General features: G+C 55.7%; 10 protein-coding genes across 10 annotated transcripts; 6 read left to right on the plus strand and 4 right to left on the minus strand.

The window, feature by feature from the left end:
• Window positions 1–18: 18 nt before the first annotated feature.
• ColSpa_09328 (putative esterase/lipase) lies at window positions 19–903 on the plus strand (the record flags this gene model as incomplete). Its single annotated transcript, XM_049275540.1, has 3 exons — window positions 19–567; window positions 622–705; window positions 763–903. 3 exons carry the CDS (start codon window positions 19–21, stop codon window positions 901–903), a joined length of 774 nt encoding a protein of 257 aa, XP_049131497.1.
• A 1,101-nt stretch (window positions 904–2,004) lies between these two features.
• Window positions 2,005–2,673, minus strand: ColSpa_09329 (60S ribosomal subunit assembly/export protein loc-1; the record flags this gene model as incomplete). The annotated part of the gene is made up of 1 exon (XM_049275541.1): window positions 2,005–2,673. The coding sequence occupies one exon, from the start codon at window positions 2,671–2,673 to the stop codon at window positions 2,005–2,007; it is 669 nt and encodes a 222-aa protein (XP_049131498.1).
• A 742-nt stretch (window positions 2,674–3,415) lies between these two features.
• ColSpa_09330 (arginine biosynthesis bifunctional protein ArgJ, mitochondrial) lies at window positions 3,416–4,798 on the plus strand (the record flags this gene model as incomplete). The annotated part of the gene is made up of 1 exon (XM_049275542.1): window positions 3,416–4,798. The coding sequence occupies one exon, from the start codon at window positions 3,416–3,418 to the stop codon at window positions 4,796–4,798; it is 1,383 nt and encodes a 460-aa protein (XP_049131499.1).
• An 890-nt stretch (window positions 4,799–5,688) lies between these two features.
• Window positions 5,689–7,275, plus strand: ColSpa_09331 (acyl-CoA dehydrogenase family member 11; the record flags this gene model as incomplete). Its single annotated transcript, XM_049275543.1, has 5 exons — window positions 5,689–5,712; window positions 5,774–5,850; window positions 5,910–6,336; window positions 6,389–6,706; window positions 6,766–7,275. 5 exons carry the CDS (start codon window positions 5,689–5,691, stop codon window positions 7,273–7,275), a joined length of 1,356 nt encoding a protein of 451 aa, XP_049131500.1.
• Window positions 7,276–8,450: 1,175 nt separating this feature from the next.
• ColSpa_09332 (uncharacterized protein) lies at window positions 8,451–8,908 on the plus strand (the record flags this gene model as incomplete). Its single annotated transcript, XM_049275544.1, has 2 exons — window positions 8,451–8,734; window positions 8,797–8,908. 2 exons carry the CDS (start codon window positions 8,451–8,453, stop codon window positions 8,906–8,908), a joined length of 396 nt encoding a protein of 131 aa, XP_049131501.1.
• A 411-nt stretch (window positions 8,909–9,319) lies between these two features.
• ColSpa_09333 (ribosome-releasing factor 2, mitochondrial) lies at window positions 9,320–10,849 on the minus strand (the record flags this gene model as incomplete). The annotated part of the gene is made up of 5 exons (XM_049275545.1): window positions 9,320–9,905; window positions 9,961–10,392; window positions 10,445–10,469; window positions 10,735–10,763; window positions 10,821–10,849. The coding sequence occupies 5 exons, from the start codon at window positions 10,847–10,849 to the stop codon at window positions 9,320–9,322; spliced, it is 1,101 nt and encodes a 366-aa protein (XP_049131502.1).
• Window positions 10,850–11,248: 399 nt separating this feature from the next.
• On the plus strand, window positions 11,249–12,509 carry ColSpa_09334 (pre-mRNA-splicing factor CWC2; the record flags this gene model as incomplete). Its single annotated transcript, XM_049275546.1, has 2 exons — window positions 11,249–11,858; window positions 11,917–12,509. The coding sequence occupies 2 exons, from the start codon at window positions 11,249–11,251 to the stop codon at window positions 12,507–12,509; spliced, it is 1,203 nt and encodes a 400-aa protein (XP_049131503.1).
• A 207-nt stretch (window positions 12,510–12,716) lies between these two features.
• On the plus strand, window positions 12,717–12,908 carry ColSpa_09335 (uncharacterized protein; the record flags this gene model as incomplete). The annotated part of the gene is made up of 1 exon (XM_049275547.1): window positions 12,717–12,908. The coding sequence occupies one exon, from the start codon at window positions 12,717–12,719 to the stop codon at window positions 12,906–12,908; it is 192 nt and encodes a 63-aa protein (XP_049131504.1).
• A 1,764-nt stretch (window positions 12,909–14,672) lies between these two features.
• Window positions 14,673–15,866, minus strand: ColSpa_09336 (replication factor C subunit 5; the record flags this gene model as incomplete). The annotated part of the gene is made up of 3 exons (XM_049275548.1): window positions 14,673–15,421; window positions 15,475–15,695; window positions 15,751–15,866. The coding sequence occupies 3 exons, from the start codon at window positions 15,864–15,866 to the stop codon at window positions 14,673–14,675; spliced, it is 1,086 nt and encodes a 361-aa protein (XP_049131505.1).
• Window positions 15,867–16,182: 316 nt separating this feature from the next.
• On the minus strand, window positions 16,183–18,267 carry ColSpa_09337 (large subunit GTPase 1; the record flags this gene model as incomplete). The annotated part of the gene is made up of 4 exons (XM_049275549.1): window positions 16,183–17,106; window positions 17,219–17,515; window positions 17,843–18,076; window positions 18,157–18,267. 4 exons carry the CDS (start codon window positions 18,265–18,267, stop codon window positions 16,183–16,185), a joined length of 1,566 nt encoding a protein of 521 aa, XP_049131506.1.
• Window positions 18,268–18,409: the final 142 nt, after the last annotated feature.

Genomic DNA, 18,409 nt, shown 5'->3' on the forward strand with positions numbered 1-18,409 from the left:
GCCCGCAGACTCCGAACCATGGACTGGCTTGGACATGCCAGAATCAACTTCACACACGCGCCATCGCCAGTGTCTCTTAAGGAGAAAGATGGTGCTCAGACTGACCTGCTGAAGGTCTGCGAGAAGGTCACACCGCCATGCCAGATGAACCCGCTCCTCTTCAATGGTCATCTGCAGACAATGTGGACGGCCACCAAGCAACATGGGCCACCAGTATACTATCGCCGAAAGGTCTTCCAAGCCGAGGACAAGGCATTTGAGGGCACATTCGCCGTTGACTTTGTAACGGCGCCCTTCGAGGATACGGATAGCACTTTGCCGCCGCGGACGAAGTATTTTGAGGATCAGGACTTTGACGCCCTGGCTTCGGATGACGATAGGCCCCAGCTGGTTGTTCTCCACGGCCTTTCCGGTGGCTCTCATGAAATATACCTGAGACACGCCATTGCACCATTAATTGACTCGGGAAAGTGGGAGGTGTGCGTGGTGAACTCGAGAGGTTGCGCAAACAGCAAGTTCACCAGTGGCATCTTGTACAACGCCAGAGCGACGTGGGACTTCCGCCAGGTTGGTAACTCACGCCATGTGTTAGATCACAGGACAGACTGACGATTATTACAGACGATCAAGTGGTTGAGGAAGAAGTTTCCGAACCGGCCCCTGTTTGGCTTAGGATTCTCGCTCGGCGCCAACATGTTGACCAATGTATGCTCTATGCCATCGCCGATGACAGGACTTGACTGACTAATTGGCATTTGATAGTACTGCGGAGAGGAGGGCGTCAACTGTGAGCTAACAGCCGCTATCGTGTGCTCCAACCCCTTCAACCTCGAGGTCGCAAACAAGGCATTGAAGCGGACGTTCCTCGGCAGAGAGGTATATCAGAGAGTCATGGGAAGTTAGTTATCCCCCTTGCTTGTACAGCAACATCGTTCCGAGCTCACACGATCCAACAGCCAGCATGAAGCAGCTCATTTTTTCTCACAAAGAAGCGGTACAGAAGTACACAAACCTGGATCTCGAACGTCTCCAGAACGTGACATACCTTCATGAGTTTGACAGAGAAGTCCAGTAAGTCGTGAGGTCGCGAAACTCTGTCGAATAGTTCTAATTTCCGCAGGTGCATAAGCTGGGGTTACCCTACTGAGAGTGCTTACTACCGTGATGCGTCATCTTCAGACGCGGTGTTGGCCATCAGGATTCCATTCCTTGCCCTTCATGCGACTGACGATCCCGTAAGTATTTCATACTTATCAAAAGAGATGGGCTGACACAATGCGTAGATTGCTGTAAACGAAGCCATTCCCTATGAGGAGTTTGAGAAGAACCCATACACTGTCCTGTGCACAACGTCTCTCGGTGGCCATCTCTGCTGGTTCGAGCCCGGCGGCGGAAGATGGCACGCGAAGCCGGTACGTCTTATACAACTCAATGGTAATGAATTCTTAGCTGACGGGATCAGGTTACAAACTTCTTCAACCATATGGCATTCAACGTAGACCACAGCCAGCTCCCTCCCAAGACGAACGGAGCTCCCCCCACGAACGGTAAATCAGAGTTTCACTTCAACCCGGTGAGACACAGAATGGAAATCAAAGCAAGCTCGGAATAGACATACAGATAGACACACGCCTTGAGATAGTTATAGATAGTTTAGATTTAAAAGGCATTCATGCTTTTGAGTAATTCCGTAACTCTGTACCAAACTATAGACAGTAAGATGTACAGCTTGAGGACAGCGCAACGAGGAGCTGTGTCGCCCAGCGGCCTCACGACCTGGTAGTTGCGCGATGGTTCTGCATTAAGCTCTCGCGGAAGGGCAAGATCCGCCATGGTATCTGCTCTGAACGCCACGAAAGACTACAAGGGGTTTAAATAAGACGAACATAAGATCCCCTCCCACTTCCCAGTCCAGTATGTTTTGTTTTTGGCACTCCCGAACGCCGCCCATGATGCAAACACATGCTAATACTAAGAGGCAGCGCCTCTACGCCGGCCGATCCCTTACTCGAACGAGACGCTCTTCTTCTTCTTGGGCTTGGCGGCCCTGGACCCGGAGATCGCGATGTGGTTGACGTTCTCCTCGTTCTCGGGACGGCTGTTGGTGGCGCGCTTCCTCTTCTTCCGCAGGGAGTCCTTGGTGTCCTCCAGCTTCGACTTCTTCTCCTCCTCCTTCTTCTCGGCCTCTATCCGGCGGGCCTCACGGATCTCCTCCATCTGTCTCGCCTTCATCATCTTAGACTCGATCTGACCCTCCTTCTCGGCCTGCACCATTGCAAGGATGGTCGTCATGCTCTCCTGTTTAATTGGGTCAGCCATTACAAAGTCGAGAAAAGCGCAGTCGGAGATGAGCTGTACCCTATCGTCGACAAAAATCTTGCCCTTCTTCTTGCCCTTGGGCTTCGCCACGCCGACCGGTGTGATCATGTTCAGCTTGGGAATGTCGAGCTCCTCCTCTGTGTAGACCTTCTTCTTGCGCTTCTTCAGCAGGGCGTCGAGGTTCGACTTTCCCTTGGACTTCAGCGGCTTGGTTCCCTTGGGGGTGTCTCTGGATTTCCTGACGATGCCGTCGGGCACGGCGCTCGCGTTCTTGGCGGCATTCTTGCTGTTCTTGATGCCGGAGCCGTTGGCGGCGTGCTTGTTCTTAATGGTTCTTGTCTTGGAAGGCGCCATCGTGGAGGTCGTGTGAGGTTGCGAGAGTGGCGGGTGTAGGTGAATTGGGACTTGTCGCGACTCGGGCGGGATGGGGGAGTTGGAGGGACCAAGTGCGAAATCTAGAATTTTTTCTGACTGTCGGGGACGATAAGCTCACCGAGACGGAAGCGATAAGCTTGAGTGGGTCCGCCCCCCGCCATTCGACATCACTGAGAGGCGCCTGCAGGGGCTTGGCCTCCGAGCCGAGACCCTTTCACTCTGCCCTCCGGGAACTGTTCTTGAGAAGTCAAAACCCCAACGGTAAGTTTACAGCACAGTGCTCAGTTAACTAAATTTGATGCATTGCAAATTTTCATCTTGTCAATCCCTACTTATTGGAACCCGCCACAAGACGGACATAGCGCTTATGCTTCCATTTGCATTGGCCCTTCGACATGGGCAGAGCTTCAGGAACGGTTTTCCAGGATTGGGGACTCACTTGACTAGAATAGCTGGGTCCGTCCTTATGCGCCTTTTCTATTGTACGTAGCGAGCGCTGTGCCACCCCTGTCAAAAATTTGGGTGGCTGCCGTTATCGCACCTCGAGTCATCCAAATCTCTCTCCAACTTCTTCTTCCATTCAGTGACTAACATCCTCTCCCCAAGGAAACCCGCACAGCACCAGCAAAACAGCAAGCCGTGTCTGAGCCATTGGCTCTCGAGCTTCTCCCCTCCGTCAATTCCCTTCAATTACACCATTGGGCTGTCGCCAATTGTCAGGATGGCGCAACCCGTCAAGAGGTTTCCTGGCCACTTAGCTCAGTTTGTGAGGTGCTACTCGGTCTCCGCTGAGAGCATTCCGGCCGCCAAGAAGAAGTATGTCCCGAACGAAGGCACATACCCCCAGGGTTTCCAGGCGTCTGGAATTCTCGTGGGAGTGAAGCCGGGAAACAAGACGAAGCCCGATCTCGCCCTACTCAGCTCAGACCGGCCCTGCGCTGCTGCTGCCGTCTTCACAAAGAACAAATTCCAGGCGGCGCCTGTCACCTTCAGCCGGGACCTCTTGAAGAAGAAGGCGAACCACGGCATCCGCAGTGTCCTTATCAACTCAGGATGCGCCAATGCCGTCACCGGAAAGGGAGGCCTAGAGGATGCTTCTCTCATGGCACACGCTGCAGATAAGGTTGTTGGAGGTGAGGGCGATGCGTCATCAACCATTGTGATGAGCACGGGAGTCATCGGTCAGAGACTTCCCATTGCCAAGATCGTCGACAACGTCCCGGCTGCTCAAGGAGCTCTGGGATCCTCTCACAAGCACTGGCTGAGCTTTGCTACCGCCATCTGCACGACCGATACGTTCCCGAAGCTCATGTCCAAGACCTTCACCTTGCCCTCATCACCAAACGTCGAATACCGCATTGCTGGCACCACCAAGGGCGCTGGCATGATTCACCCCAACATGGCCACGCTCCTCGGTGTTGTTGCTACCGACGCCCCCATCTCGCCTGCGGTTATGCCCTCGGTCCTCAAGCATGCTGTCGACCGATCTTTCAACAGCATCACCATTGACGGAGACACCTCGACCAACGATACTCTGGCCCTGCTCGCCAACGGCGCAGCTGGAGGAAAGGAGATCACTTCCGAGGATTCGCCCGATTATGCCGCTTTCAAGGAGGTTCTGACTGATTTCTCCATCGACCTGGCCAAGCTGATTGTTCGCGATGGCGAAGGCGCCACCAAGTTCGTCACCATCCGCGTTGTCGAATCTGCCAGCGAGGAGGCTGCGCGGAAGATTGCCAGCACCATTGCCAGATCGCCTCTCGTCAAGACGGCGTTGTACGGAAGGGACGCTAACTGGGGCCGCATCTTGTGCGCGACGGGATACTCGCTTGTATCCGAGCCTGGTCAGGCTGTCAATGACGTTCCTGAGGTTGCTCCCGAGAAGACCAACGTCTCCTTTGTGCCCACTGATGGCACCCCGGAGCTGAAGCTGTTGGTCAACGGCGAGCCTGAGATGGTTGACGAGGCTAGAGCTTCTGAGATTCTGGAGCTCGAGGACCTGGAGATCCTTGTGAGACTCGGCACGGGTGACAAGGAGGCGACGTACTGGACTTGCGATTACAGCCACGAGTACATTACCATCAACGGCGACTACCGCACGTAGATTGAGCGTCAAAAGCTTGGGGTTTTGGAAAAAGAAAACACAGATGGAGTGTTGGGAGCATTGTCATACTAGATACGCTTGATCGGAGGGTGTCAAGCAGAATAGAGTCGAGACAGTCAATTGAGATCTTTGCAATGGAGTTGTGTAGCTCCGTTCACATCAGACACCGGACTTGTTGAGCGGCGATGACTTCGGGATTGCCCCTAAATGGAAGAAATAAGCCACCGGTGTCCAATACCCCAGACCTTGACGCCGCACCGAGGCATCGGAGCGGACTGCGGGCACTTCTATTGGAGGCGCGGCATGGTGGGTGTCTCCCCGCATAGCTAATGCACCAAAGTGGCACCACTGCTCTGGCTTCGTTCTGAGGGTTACTAGGTGCCGAGGAGCCTCTCGTAGAGAATGCTGGAGAAGTAAGAAGCCATTCATAGACACAGCCAGTGCCTTGAGAACAAAGCAGTCGTTGCTTAGCTTTCTGTTGAGTCTAAATGATCAAAGGTGATATTTGGTGGCATGACCGCAACATCTTGAAGCGGTGAAGTTGTTTTCCGAGCTGGCAAACCTAGCTAAATTGAAGTCTCAATGGGCAGGACAGTGTCTCTGCAAAATCTGGGCCCATTCTCAGACGCGGAGGCGGAGGTCAAGACGGCTACCCCAGGAATCCCCACCTTTGGGGCGACTGTAGCTCCAGAATGGACCTCGGCTCCGGCTCGTCCCATCGTCCATCTACCGTACGATGAGACTGAACACTCCTCGTTCAAAAGGGAGTAGAGATCCGTGTGGCTGACCCCGTCCTCATTTCTTGCACCTCTAGACCCTCCAAACCAACGTGCATCCCGCCCCTTGAGACGACTTGCACCATCCATTTGCTTCTGCATCGGAATCCCAAAATGACGTCCAGAGTCCCAGCTATCGTAAGTCGCCCAATGCGGGGGAGCTCGCGTCGCCGTGCACAGCTAACCCGGCCGCCACCAGGTCCTGGATCGCCTCAGCGATCGCGCAAAGGAGGCGCTTGATCTCGTTGCCAAGTTTGTTGAGGAGGAGTGCATCCCGTAAGAAGCAATTGGACTTTCGCAATCCACACGCCGCGGCTAACACGTTGCGTGTCTAGCGCCGACCCTATTTTGGAAGCCCAGATCGGCCAGGGCGACGAGAGATGGAACCACCACCCGGCAATCGTTGACGACCTCAAGGCCAAGGCCAGGAAGCTTGGTCTTTGGAACATGTTTCTGCCCAAGGGTCATTACAAGGAGTCGCCGGGCTTCACGAACCTCGAGTACGGCCTCATGGCTGAGTGGCTCGGCAAGTCGAGAGTCGCCTCCGAGGCCGTCAACTGCGCGGCACCTGATACCGGCAACATGGAGGTCCTGGCCAAGTACGGAAACGATGAGCAGAAGAACAAGTGGCTGAAGCCTTTGATGGAGGGCCAGATCCGCTCTGCCTTCTTGATGACGGAGCCCGACGTCGCCTCTTCGGATGCGACCAACATTCAGCTCAGCATGCGCAAGGAGGGCAACGAATACGTCCTCAACGGCTCGGTAGGTGGCGGTTTCTCCCTCACATCTAGGTCTTTTTTGCTAACAACAGCAGAAATGGTGGTCCAGCGGCGCTGGCGACCCCCGGTGCTCGATTTATATTGTCATGGGCAAGAGTGACCCCAACAACAAGGACCCCTACAGGCAACAGTCCGTGATTCTCGTCCCGGCGGGCACCAAGGGTATTACAATCCACCGCATGCTGCAGGTCTACGGCTACGACGATGCGCCCCACGGCCACGGCCACATCAGCTTCAAGGACGTTCGCGTGCCCGCCAGCAACCTCGTCCTCGGCGAGGGTCGCGGCTTCGAGATTATCCAGGGCCGACTCGGCCCCGGCCGCATCCACCACGCGATGCGGACCATTGGAGCGGTAAGTGCAAACATGACATGCTTCCAACGATAACAATATCCTAACGTGCATCTTCTTAGGCCGAGCGCGCCCTCGAATGGATGTTGATGCGCATTAACGACCCCACCAAGACGCCCTTCGGCAAGCAGCTGCGGGAGCACGGCGTCATCCTCGAGTGGGTGGCCAAGTCCCGTATCGAGATCGACGCCGCTCGTCTCGTCGTCCTCAACGCCGCCATCCGGATGGACGACCTCGGCCCCAAGAAGGCCCTCAAGGAGATCGCCGAGGCCAAGGTCCTCGTCCCGCAGACGGCCCTGACGGTCATTGACCGCGCCATTCAGTCATTTGGCGCGGCCGGTGTTTGCCAGGACACGCCCCTCGCCAGCATGTGGGCCAACATCAGGACGCTGCGGCTCGCCGACGGCCCGGACGAGGTGCATCTGCAGCAGCTCGGCAGGAACGAGAACAAGAGGGGCAAGGAGATTACGGATAAGATCCAGTGGCAGAAGCAGAAGACGCAGCAGCTGATGGTCCAGTACAAGACCAAGACGTTGCAGCCAGGGGCTAACATCAACCGGTCCAAGTTGTGAGGTGCGTCGGCGGTTGGCTTGCGTAGTTGAATAAAACCAAATGTACAATATTAGCCAGACATGTCGGTATCGGTCATTTACCGGGAATGTAGGACAGTATGACATGCGAACCTTCAACGGTTGGCCCGCCGCCTCCATTCCATCTGACTCACAACTGGGGCTATTGTTTGGCCATGTGTAATTGCGAGCCGGGAACTTCGCAGTATTCCGGATGAAGAGAGGGAGAGAAAGACCCTGCAACACCAGGGCCCGGGAGAAGGGTGGACGGTAACCTTGGAGATGGCTTCCCAAAAGGCTCAGGACGGTTCATGCCTGCAGCACTGACTGGTCCGGTTCAACCACAGAAGCAACCTGTCCCCAGTGATTGACTCTCAACAGACCCGGGCTAGAGAGAGATGGAGGGGCCTGAGCCACTCCACAGGCCGGACCAGAGCACAACATTCTGACGAACACCTGCCTGCAGCTAACATGCATGGCAAGGAACGATAGCTAGCAACGTAAGGACCGGGGGGTCGGTTGCCCAGGAAGTCCGCTAAGGCAAAGAGCTAGAAAGCGAGGGAAAAAAACCTGACATGACAGCACATCCCCATCACACGGACGACGACGCCTGCCTCGACTGACAAAGGCCCGTTGTTTGTCTCCCGGCAAGGCAGGCCCCACATTCCCACCAACGCACTTCCCTCCTCACCACCCCTGAACCCCTGCGCCAGCTCCCCCCAGCACGCCGTTTCGGTTAGTCCGTTGCCCAGTCAACAACCCAGAAAATTCGTTTACTTCGACACCCAGCAACTACTCCACCACTTCGACCCAAGCACCCAAGACGACAGGCCCCCTACGGAGTGAAGCGTGTGCATCTTTTCACAGTAATTCACGAACGTCATAAACACTCCACGGTAAATCCTGTGCACAGAGCGCGCGCCTCTTTTCGAGTACAAAGACCTTCCTTTCTTCTGCAGCATCGGCCCCGACCCCCAAACCAAAGCAGCCCACATCAATCCCATCCATCCATCCTTCTTCCATCCTACCGCAGACATACACACACACCTTGCGCCAACTTCGCATCGTACATACCACCTCCGCACAATCGCATCTCCAGCTCCGCTCAACATTGCACATTACCTATACACAAAAAACACCAGCACCAGCACTACTTCTCACCCACATCATCAAACAAGATGTCTCCCAACGTTCTCGCCGACAAGGACGTTAACGCCGCCGTCGTGGTCAACGACTCGCAGGCTGCCAAGGATGTTAAGAGCATGGAATACCACCGCCAGGTCCTGCAGAGCAAGATGGCCCAAGAGAAGTACGACCACAAGCCACAGACTCGTAACGCCCAGAGCAAAGCCCTAAACTTCGATGTCCTCGATAGGTCCAAGACTTACATCTCGCCCTCTGACAACATCATGAGCCCTTGCACCGCCAAGCTCAGCGCCCTGCGCAACAAGCAGGTTGGCAAGTAAGTCGACCTCACTCTATTGCAGTTGTCTTCCAACCCGGACTAACCTTCCTCTCATCCAGGGTCAAGCCCAAGTCCCTCTTCGCCCAGACTTCCGCCAAGAAGCTCGGAGGCGGCGACGCCCTCTTCGGCGACCGGACAACTACCCCTACCAAGGATAGCAACAGCTTCTAGGCAAGAGAGCCGCATCTTCTAACCAAAACGACAAGAAAAGCTTTCACGACATTGGGATGGGCTCGCGGGTTGTTTTACTGGTTTTGCTTCCCTTCTACTGGGAGATATTGAATTTGCGCCTGCGCCTCGGGCGGCCTCTTGGTCTCTTTCTGGGGAGGTGGGATGGGGTTCATCGGCGTTTTACGGATAGACCACTGTCTTACTCCGGGACAACGGAGTTGTTGTACACCATGACATGACACGAAACGATATCAGGCTTTTGCTTTTTTCCTTCTACTACTACTACTTTTTGCGGCTCGGATTCTAGGGGGGCTATATCCATCGGCTGCCGCATCGTCGGTCGGCCTGAGCAGGAAATTCAAATCCTCGTTACCCTTGACTTTCACCATCTTCCACGCTTCTTGTGTAGTTTTATGCCTTCCATGCGCTCACAATGTAGACCACGTCCTCGTCTGCTACCACGTGTCCGAGTCCTACTCTCTGCGGGATGTGCCTGGCGCTCGCTCCCCATACGAGAGCGTACTTGAAGGTATCCTTGAGCGTCCTGTGGATACGGTCGCAGACGTCTTCGATGGTGCTGTTGCTCCGCACGATGAGGGCCTCGCTGAAGTCCGGGTCGGTTCCCTTGCGCTTCGTGTAGATGCGGATGAGCTTGAGCTCCTCCCAGCAGCGGTCGACGACGTCCTGAATGCCGAGGTCGAGCTCGCAACTCATGACGACCGTCTGCGGCTCGCGCGCGAGCTTGTCAAGGAAGTCGAGCGAGACGCTGTCGATCTTGTTGTACACGTATAGGCACTTGATGTACTTGCGGTGGTCCTTCATGATGACGTCGATGAGGTCGTCTACCGTCGCGTACTCGTCGCGCACGAGCACTTCGCAGTTGAGGATCTTGTAGTCGCGCAGGATGTTGAAGACCATCTTCTCGTCCATGTTCTTGGGCGGGTTCTGGAACGTGATCTTCATGCCGCCGGCCTTTTTCGCCTTGAGGTAGATATTCCTGCGGCGCGCGTCAGACACGGGAGGGTCTCTAGATCGTGGACGACGGCACTTACGGTGGTTCTCTGTTAAGACGGATACCGACAGCCTCCAACTCAGCCTCGAGCTGCGCCCGCTGCTCTGCCTTCTTGGTCGCGTCCAGTACCATCAGAATCATGTCGCTCGTCTTGGCGGCCGAAATGACCTGCCTTCCTCTACCCTTGCCCTCGGAGGCGCCCTCGATGATACCGGGCAGATCGAGCAGCTGGATCTCTGCGCCGCCGTATTCCAGTACACCGGGGATGGCTGTGAGTGTTGTGAAGGCGTACGAGGCCACCTCGGATTTCGTCCGCGTCACCTTGGATAAGAATGTCGATTTACCGACTGAGGGGAAGCCCACCAGGGCTATTCTGGCATCACCACTCTTACTGACATCGAACCCTGCTCCGCCGCCGCCTCCTGCTCCTGGGCCGGGTTCCAGAAGTTGTGCTCTCAGACGCGCAAGTTTACTGTCATTTGTGAGCATGCCGCATTGTGGGCGTGGAAGTTGAATGAACTTACCCCTTGAGGAGACCCAGATGATACTCTGTAAAAGGGGGCTGTTAACGGTTATTGTGCGAGGATGTGAGTTATATCACAACATACCAGTTGCCTTGTTCTCTATAAACAGTTAGCAATTATTCAATTTTACAAAATCTTACCGCCTAGGTCATCCTTCTGAGCCGTGGGTTGTCGAACACCCACGAGGGCTTATTTTGACAGCCCTTGAGCCTCTTCATCTTGCAACTAGTTTGCAACATTCCTTTGACTCGAGGAGGGGATGACCTGGCGATACAAATAGTGCGCCTTACTCTGAGTCTTTCTCATCTCATCCTCAATCCTGGTCGCGAACCATCAGTCTTCGCGGTCTCGATTGGGGGGGAGGCGGGGTACGTACTCCTTGATCTTCTCCGTAATGTTCACCATCTTGGCGGCTTATGAGCTCCGAGGCTCACGACCCTTAAAATTCCCTAAAAATAAAGAGTGAGTAATGAGAAAAAGAGGCGCTGCTTCTTGGTCGATGAACGCTTCACGGGTTCATCATGGTGGGGCAGTCGAGTCCTCCAAGGCGTGGGAAGACTGAACGGTGGCAGAATTTACCGCGGGGCTGCGTCAAGCTGCAGGGGTCGCCACTCACCGCCCTCGACCACTGAGCGTCGGCCGGCTTGCGCCACAGCTTTATCGCGATAACATTTTTCAAGCCTCGCCGCTGCCGCGCCAGGGTTGCCGTCGCCAACGCCATCGCCTTGCCCGAACAACACCCACTCGTCTCAGCTACGTCCGCAACCACCACATCGACTTTTTTGCACAATCGCAGTCGCAGACATGTCGGAAGAGGTCGCAGAAGCTCGAACCGAGGGCGTCGATGGAGGGGAGGCGCAGGAGGAGACGGCGCTGGTCACCACCAACAGCGAGGTCGCCGCGCCGGCGGAGAGAAAAGTGAAGAAGATCATCCGCAAGAAGAAGAGGCCGGCGCGCCCGCAGGTCGATCCATCCTTCATCACCTCCGAGCCGCCGCCGCAGACGGGCACAATTTTCAACATCTGGTACAACAAATGGTCGGGCGGCGACCGCGAGGACAAGTACCTGTCCAAGACGCACGCCAAGGGGCGCTGCAACATTGCAAAGGACAGCGGCTACACAAGGGCCGACAAGGTCACGGGCAGCTACTTCTGCCTCTTCTTCGCCCGCGGCATATGCCCCAAGGGCCAGGACTGCGAGTACCTCCACCGCCTTCCGGGCATCCACGACATCTTCAACCCCAACGTCGACTGCTTCGGCCGCGACAAGCACTCAGACTACAGAGACGACATGGGCGGTGTTGGTAGCTTCATGAGGCAGAACCGCACGATCTACGTGGGAAGGATACACGTCACGGACGATATCGAGGAGATTGTGGCGCGTCACTTTGCTGAATGGGGTCAGATCGAGCGAAGTAGGTCCTATACGTCTTTCATGTCGAAATCTTAAACAAATGCTAATCTCTCATCTAGTTCGTGTGCTCAACACCCGCGGCGTCGCTTTCATCACATATTCCAACGAGGCGAACGCCCAATTCGCCAAGGAGGCCATGGCGCATCAGTCCCTGGACCACGAGGAGATCCTCAACGTGCGATGGGCGACCGCCGACCCGAACCCCATGGCGCAGGCGCGTGAGGCCAGGCGAATTGAGGAGCAGGCCGCCGAGGCCGTTCGGAGGGCACTCCCCGCAGAGTTCGTCGCCGAGATCGAGGGCAAGGACCCGGAGGCGAGGAAGAGGAGGAAGATCGAGAGCAGCTACGGGCTCGAGGGCTACGAGGCGCCGGACGAGGTGCACTTTGCGCGGGGCGCCAACGCCGTGAACCCCGTCGGCCGGGAGGGTCACGAGGTGGAGTACCAGGAACGGCCCATGCTGGAGAACGGGGACCAGCAGCAGTACCAGGCATTGCCGGCGCCGCAGGGGCAGTCGATCGTGTCTGGAGGCATCTTCTCCAGCAGTACGCTGGCAGCCCTGAACGCCTCCAAGGTTTCCGTGGCGTCGAAACCAAAGGTTGCCGTATCTTCGGGGCCGTTAGTCGCGTACGGTAGCGATGACGACGACGATTAAGTCAAGGGCAGGCGGCAAGTTTGTATGATAACTGAGAGAGAGAAAAAAGCGAGCATGATACCCATTGAGAATGGAAACATCGAGGGAGCTGAGCAATATCAACTGTTGAATATCCGTGAATACAGAACCTCGTGTCTGCCAATCCAGAGGTCCATGACGGGCATGGTCTGCCCGGCGCTCTCGATGGGCGTGTCCCATTCCCTGTCGATGGCGGCTGTGATCAGTTGCTGGACCTGGGTGCTCGCGAGCACCTTTTGCGCTTGGTACGGCCCGAACATGCTGGCTCTCACGGCCGCAGAGATCAGCGCCTTGATGTGTCCCATCATGAAGATGTATGCCGTCTGCTGCAAGCTGAGTCCCACCAGGTTTGAGATGGCGCCAAAGAGGGGAGCCAGATGAGCAAACACCAACGGCGGCTCGGCCGAGTCGTCCGTGGTCGAGGGGGTTCGTGAAGAGGTGGCGGCCTTCAGCATTGCGGTGTACGGCTGCAATGTTGCGACGACCTGAGGAGGAAGAGACGTAGCGAAGGAGCGCTCCCAGATGGAGAGAAGGGCGCGACCTTGGGCTATCGAGGCGCGGCGGCCGACGGTGCAGATAATAGCCGCATCGAGGTAGTCGTCCAGCTCGGCGACGGCATCCGGGTTGCGATGCGCTGCCAGGACGAATGGCAGGGTCGTCGAGGCGTAGGCTGAGATGGACTCGGGTAGGAAGACGTTGAACGACGAGCGGCCTCTGGTGTGCGCCAGGTACGACTCGAGACCGCTGCTGAAGGCGAACGAGCCTAGCGGCAGGGCTGAGTCTGCGAGTAACAAAAGATAGTGGTTCGACAAAGAGGGCGAAGCTGTAAGATGTTAGTTTGAGTGAAATCCGAGACATGGACACGAGGATGTCGCACATGAAGGCCTCGGAGGGCCTCGAGATGGTAGAGACTCGCAAGACTTTAGGCCCCCGCCTTTGAGACTCTTCAACTTCCCCCTCGCAGCCTCGAGGCGCGCCTCTAGCTCCAAGACCTCCTTCTCGGCATCGTCAATGGATCCGTCCCGGGCGCCTGAATCCATTAGAAAGCCTGAGAGAATAAGACGCGATGTTGCAGTTGATAAGCTTCCGATAGTGGGAGATGGACCCTGCAGAATCGGGGAGTGAAGTGACCGTTCAGGGGCTGCATCGGTCCTAGGGCGGGGGCCTGGGGTGTCCTTTACAGCGACGTCCCCCACTGGACCGGATGGAAGACCAGGAACGGGCCCGCTGGGACGTTGCAGGGATGCTGTTCGGCGTCTGCTCGTCCCACCCGCCCGTACCAACTTGCTCACCTCGGCGATTGATGGAGTAAAAGGCTTCACCTTAGCCCTTACTGCGAGCTGTAGGAGCGGAATCGTACGACTTCACCAATCAAAACCGAGGAACAGGCTGAGGCCCTCTAAACAGTCTTTTATCTCTCGTTTCTCATATCCAAGAGGCATCGCAAGCTGTTGACTTTGGCCAACGCACCGACGTCATCACCTTTCCGCCAGACGTAAAGCGACCGGCCCGGCCGACGATGCCCGCAAGATGAAGTCGCACGACCAGATGAAGAGCGCCGAGGCCAACGACGCCGCGTGGGAGGCCACCCGGGGAGCCGTCATCGGCGCCGCGAGATGGGGTGCCGGGGCCGCCGTCCTGGGAGCCTTTGCGTGGAAGTTCTCGCCGTTGTACAAGGGCCTTACGATTCAGTTCAAGATGTAATACGTCACGCGACACCCCCCTCACCCATCACACTCAATCCTGCATGAGATGCACTAACCACAAGACAGCTACATGCAAATGTCCGCCATGGTGCTGGGAAGTATGCTTGAGGCGGACCACAGGCTGCGGGAGTACGAGGCCAAAGTCAGGATACAGAAGCGCATCCTGAGGGACAGGGCGAAGTGGGAGAGGTTTGAGCAGGAGTTCATCGAGAACCCGCCGAGTGAGAAGAAATGAAAGGCCACCGCCGGCGGATGAATGAAACCGGAACCCTCACAAAAGTTGATCTGAACCTGTATTCGTAGTATTGTATAACACCGGACATTCAAATCCTTGGCTTTTTAGCTACACAGAAAAGGTACCGCAGACCTGATTCCCCCCAACGCCGGATCATGCAAGTCATTATGTCCCACCAAAGGCAGGTTTTATTGGCAGCCACGCTCATTTTGAGGGCACTTCAAACTTCTTCGGGTCCATGTTGATCTTGCAGAGCCTCGCGACGCAGCCGCTCAGCTGCAGCAGCGTTTGCACACCCTCCAGGATTTTCATGTGCGTGAAGCCAATCTCCTTGATAAACTCAAGCTTCGAGTGCTCGCTCAGCGTCGGAATTGTCTTTGTGACCTTGAACATGGTGCTGATGATGTCGTGACTTGAGTATCCTAGATCCCACAGCTCGCGCAGGCTGTCGAGCGCAGAGTCCACGTTGCCCTCGTAGCAGGCTTTCAGCATGGCCTGGACCTTGATGGGGTGCGGCGAATCCACCACCTTGAACACGTTGTCACCCGACACGAAGCCGAAACCGGCGAACGTCGACTGCAGATTGTTGATGGCCTGCCGCATGTCACCCTCAGCGCTGAAGACAAGTGCTGCCAAGCCGTCGTCACTGTATTCCACCTTCTCCGCCTCGATGATTTGCAGCAGCCTCTTGACCACCTGCTCGTCGGTGAGCCGAGCATACCGGAGGATAGCGCATCGTGACTGCAGCGGCTCGATGATCTTGTTGGACTGATTGCAGGCGAAGGCGAAGCGCGTGGTGTTGGAGTAGATCTCCATCGTTCGGCGGAGGGCTTGCTGGGCGCCCGATGTCATGCTGTCGGCTTCGTCAAGAATCACGAGCTTGTGGCGGCCCTGGGGCAGGGTGACCTTCTTTTGGGCAAAGCCCTTGATGCGGTTGCGGACGACGTCGATTCCTGCACTCCATTGTCAGTGTCGAGTCGTGATTGAGATGCCATCGCCTCCGTACCTCTCTCGTCACTGGCATTGAGCTCCAGAACAGCCTCCTTGTATGAGTCACCAAGTAGCTGTCTTGCGAGGCAAAGCACACTTGTAGTCTTTCCGATACCAGGCATGCCGGAGATGATGACGTGCGGCATGTTTCCCTCCTTCGCAATGATCTTTAACCGATCAATCGTCTCAGTGTTTCCGACAACATCGTCGAGGAAGACGGGGCGGTATTTCTCGACCCTGCGAAGGGCGTCAGCAGTCGGCTAAGAGAGACTCAAAGGGCATCGATACCTACCAGGGAAGCTCATAGTTGGGGACGCCGTTCGACGCTGCCGTCAGCGCCTTCTTCGCTGCAGACGTTGAGGATTCGCCAGCCTCTTCCGGCTTCGTAATTGGCTTCTGTGCAGGCATGGTAGCTTTGGCCGTTATTGTTTGGAGGTTGCGGGCAGCAAGAAGGTAGATTGTCAGAGTTCTGTGCAGAGAGTGGGCAAAGGCACTTTACGCGATGATTGACAAAAAGACGCGACGTGTAGGACGCGCTAAACTTGCCTGGAACCCACACTGTACGTACCCCATGATCCTTGTCCTCTCGCTCACTCATTTACAGATTTCTCATTCTGAGCGGTATAAGCATTGCAATATTAGTGGCTTTTCATGGCAATCAAGGCAAGCATATCAGCAACCCTTGGCCCAATTCTTTTGTTGCATTTTAAATCATCAAAGGTATCTAGTCATCATCCTCGTTGGCCGGCTTCTTGCCCTTCCTGCTCTTTGCGCTTCCCTTAAAATGCTTCTTTCCTGATGAAAGCTTGACATCCTTGGGGTCGACGCCATTCTCCAGAGCAATCATCGCCCGTGCCTTTCTTCCACTCAAGTGCTTCTGGCCCTGCTCTGAGTACTTGTGGGCAAAAGGCATCTTGAGATGACCGGTGCCAGTGCCTTCAGCGCCAAAGAAACCCTTGTCAATCTTTTTGGATTTCGGGCCCGCTGGAAGAATTGCCAGGTCGGAGGGGGCTATTGAGATATCATCGCCCATGAACGACATGGTGTCAAGAGACGCGTTGACTGCTTGACGTCTCTTCTCTGGAAGATGGCTTGCGTCGTAGAGCTCTTGGTTGAACTCGGGACCATCGATGGTTCCGGGCGGCGGCTCGCAGTAAAGGAGCTTACCGTTGACGTAATCTTTAAGGATGTAACGAGAAGCTCTCGACTCGTCGGGCTGACCCAGTCCCTGGGTCGTGAAGCCTCTGGCCTTGGCATAGGCGGCAAGCAACTCGTGCGCAGTAGGGATTCCGCTGCCTCCTTCTTCGAGAGCGCGGGTCTTGATGTTGATTCCGTAAACTGCCTCCAAGAAAGCCTTCGGGATTCTGCGGGTAACGAGACCGGCAGGCCCTTGGAACTCTCGCAGCTGGTCGATGGGCAAGACACCGTTGCAAACCAGGTCGGCCTTGGTGTTTGCGAAGTTGGGGAAGACGAGACCAGGGCAATCACACAAGATGACGTTCTCGCTGAGGTGAATGGTCTGGAAGTGCTTCGTCTTTCCTGGTGTTGATGAAACAGACACCTTCTTAGCGCCGATCAAGGCGTTAATAGTGGACGATTTTCCGACGTTGGGATATCCGACAAGACCGATTTGCAGCTTGTGTCCGGGCTCTGAAGAGGCACCATTAGTTTCCAACCCGAAGTTCATGTCGTGAATGGCGTGTTAACATACCTGCGTTCTCCGGGGCATGGCTGAGGAAGATGCCCTCCAGCTCGTCTACTGTCAAGATTCGGGTGTCCTCGTCGTCAACCTCAGTTTCAACTTCCTGCTGTGATGTACCTGCGCCGCCTTCATCTTGATCTCCCTCTTCCTCTGAAGTCTCCTCGTCGGTCTCCTCATCGCTTTCCTCGTCAGCAGCGGCATTTTTCGACGCAGGCTGGGAGCTGCTGCTAGCCTCCGGTTCATCTGAGTCAGACTCCTCCATCTCCAACGCCTCGAGCATCTCTTTCGCAAGACTTGCGGAGAAGAACCTGTAAGCGATGCCGTTCTCCTTCAAATACTTGGCCCACATCTTGCGCTGGGTCAGCGTGAGCATGTCGGCTTTGTTGATGAGCAAAAGGTTCTCCTTCTTGGAATCAATGTCCTTGACGTAGTTCTCCAAGTCCTCGGACCTGAAAAGTAAGGGGTTTCGAGCGTCGACAATCTGGACCACGAGATCTGATCTTTCAACGACACGCCACAACTGTCTCCAAACCTCGAGGTTTCGCTCGAACGGCGTCATTAGAAGATCGTGGTTCTCCTGGAGTTCTGCCAGTCCTCTGCGCCAGTCGAGGAAGCTGTCTCTCTCCTTCCTGTCCAGCTCCTCTGGGGTGGTGGAAGCATCCCACTTTGGTCTTCTTGGCACCGTCAAGCGTCCCTTGTGATCTTTCTGTTTGGCGAGAACGCCTCTCTCCTCTGCCCCGGACAGCAAATACGGGTTCTTCTGGTCGGTATGGATGATCTTGATGTTGTTCATCTTCTCTGCGGTGAAGTCCGTGCCCGCCAGCTCTGCTGTCGCAAGGAACTCGTCGAGCGCGCCCTGCTCAGTGACCGATCGCATCTTGACCCATGACGCCTCTTGTCGCTCGTTCGTGAGGTACTAATGGAGTGTAAGTGCTTGTTTCAACTAGAGAATTTGTGTAATCTCCCGGTTACCTCTTCTCCTGTAGCATGGTTTACTCTCGTGATGGCAGAGGTCTTCTTCCTGTCGTTGCCGCGGTTCTTACCGAAGCGATCGTTCATCAGGGCATTGCCGAGCCCGGCGGTCTTCTTGGATTTGGCGTGCACCATTTTCGCGGTGATATCTTGTCTCACACAGCCTTGGAAAGATGAGAAAATGGGTTGGAGAGAAAAATACTCGCCAAAGCCGCTTTGTGAATGAGTAATAAGTGGGAGCCCGTCGCAACCGCCCGCCTTGAAGAGAATGGCAGTG

This window comes from Colletotrichum spaethianum, assembly GCF_022836535.1.
Source record: "Colletotrichum spaethianum MAFF 239500 DNA, contig28, whole genome shotgun sequence".
NCBI classification, from domain to species: Eukaryota; Fungi; Ascomycota; class Sordariomycetes; order Glomerellales; family Glomerellaceae; genus Colletotrichum; species Colletotrichum spaethianum.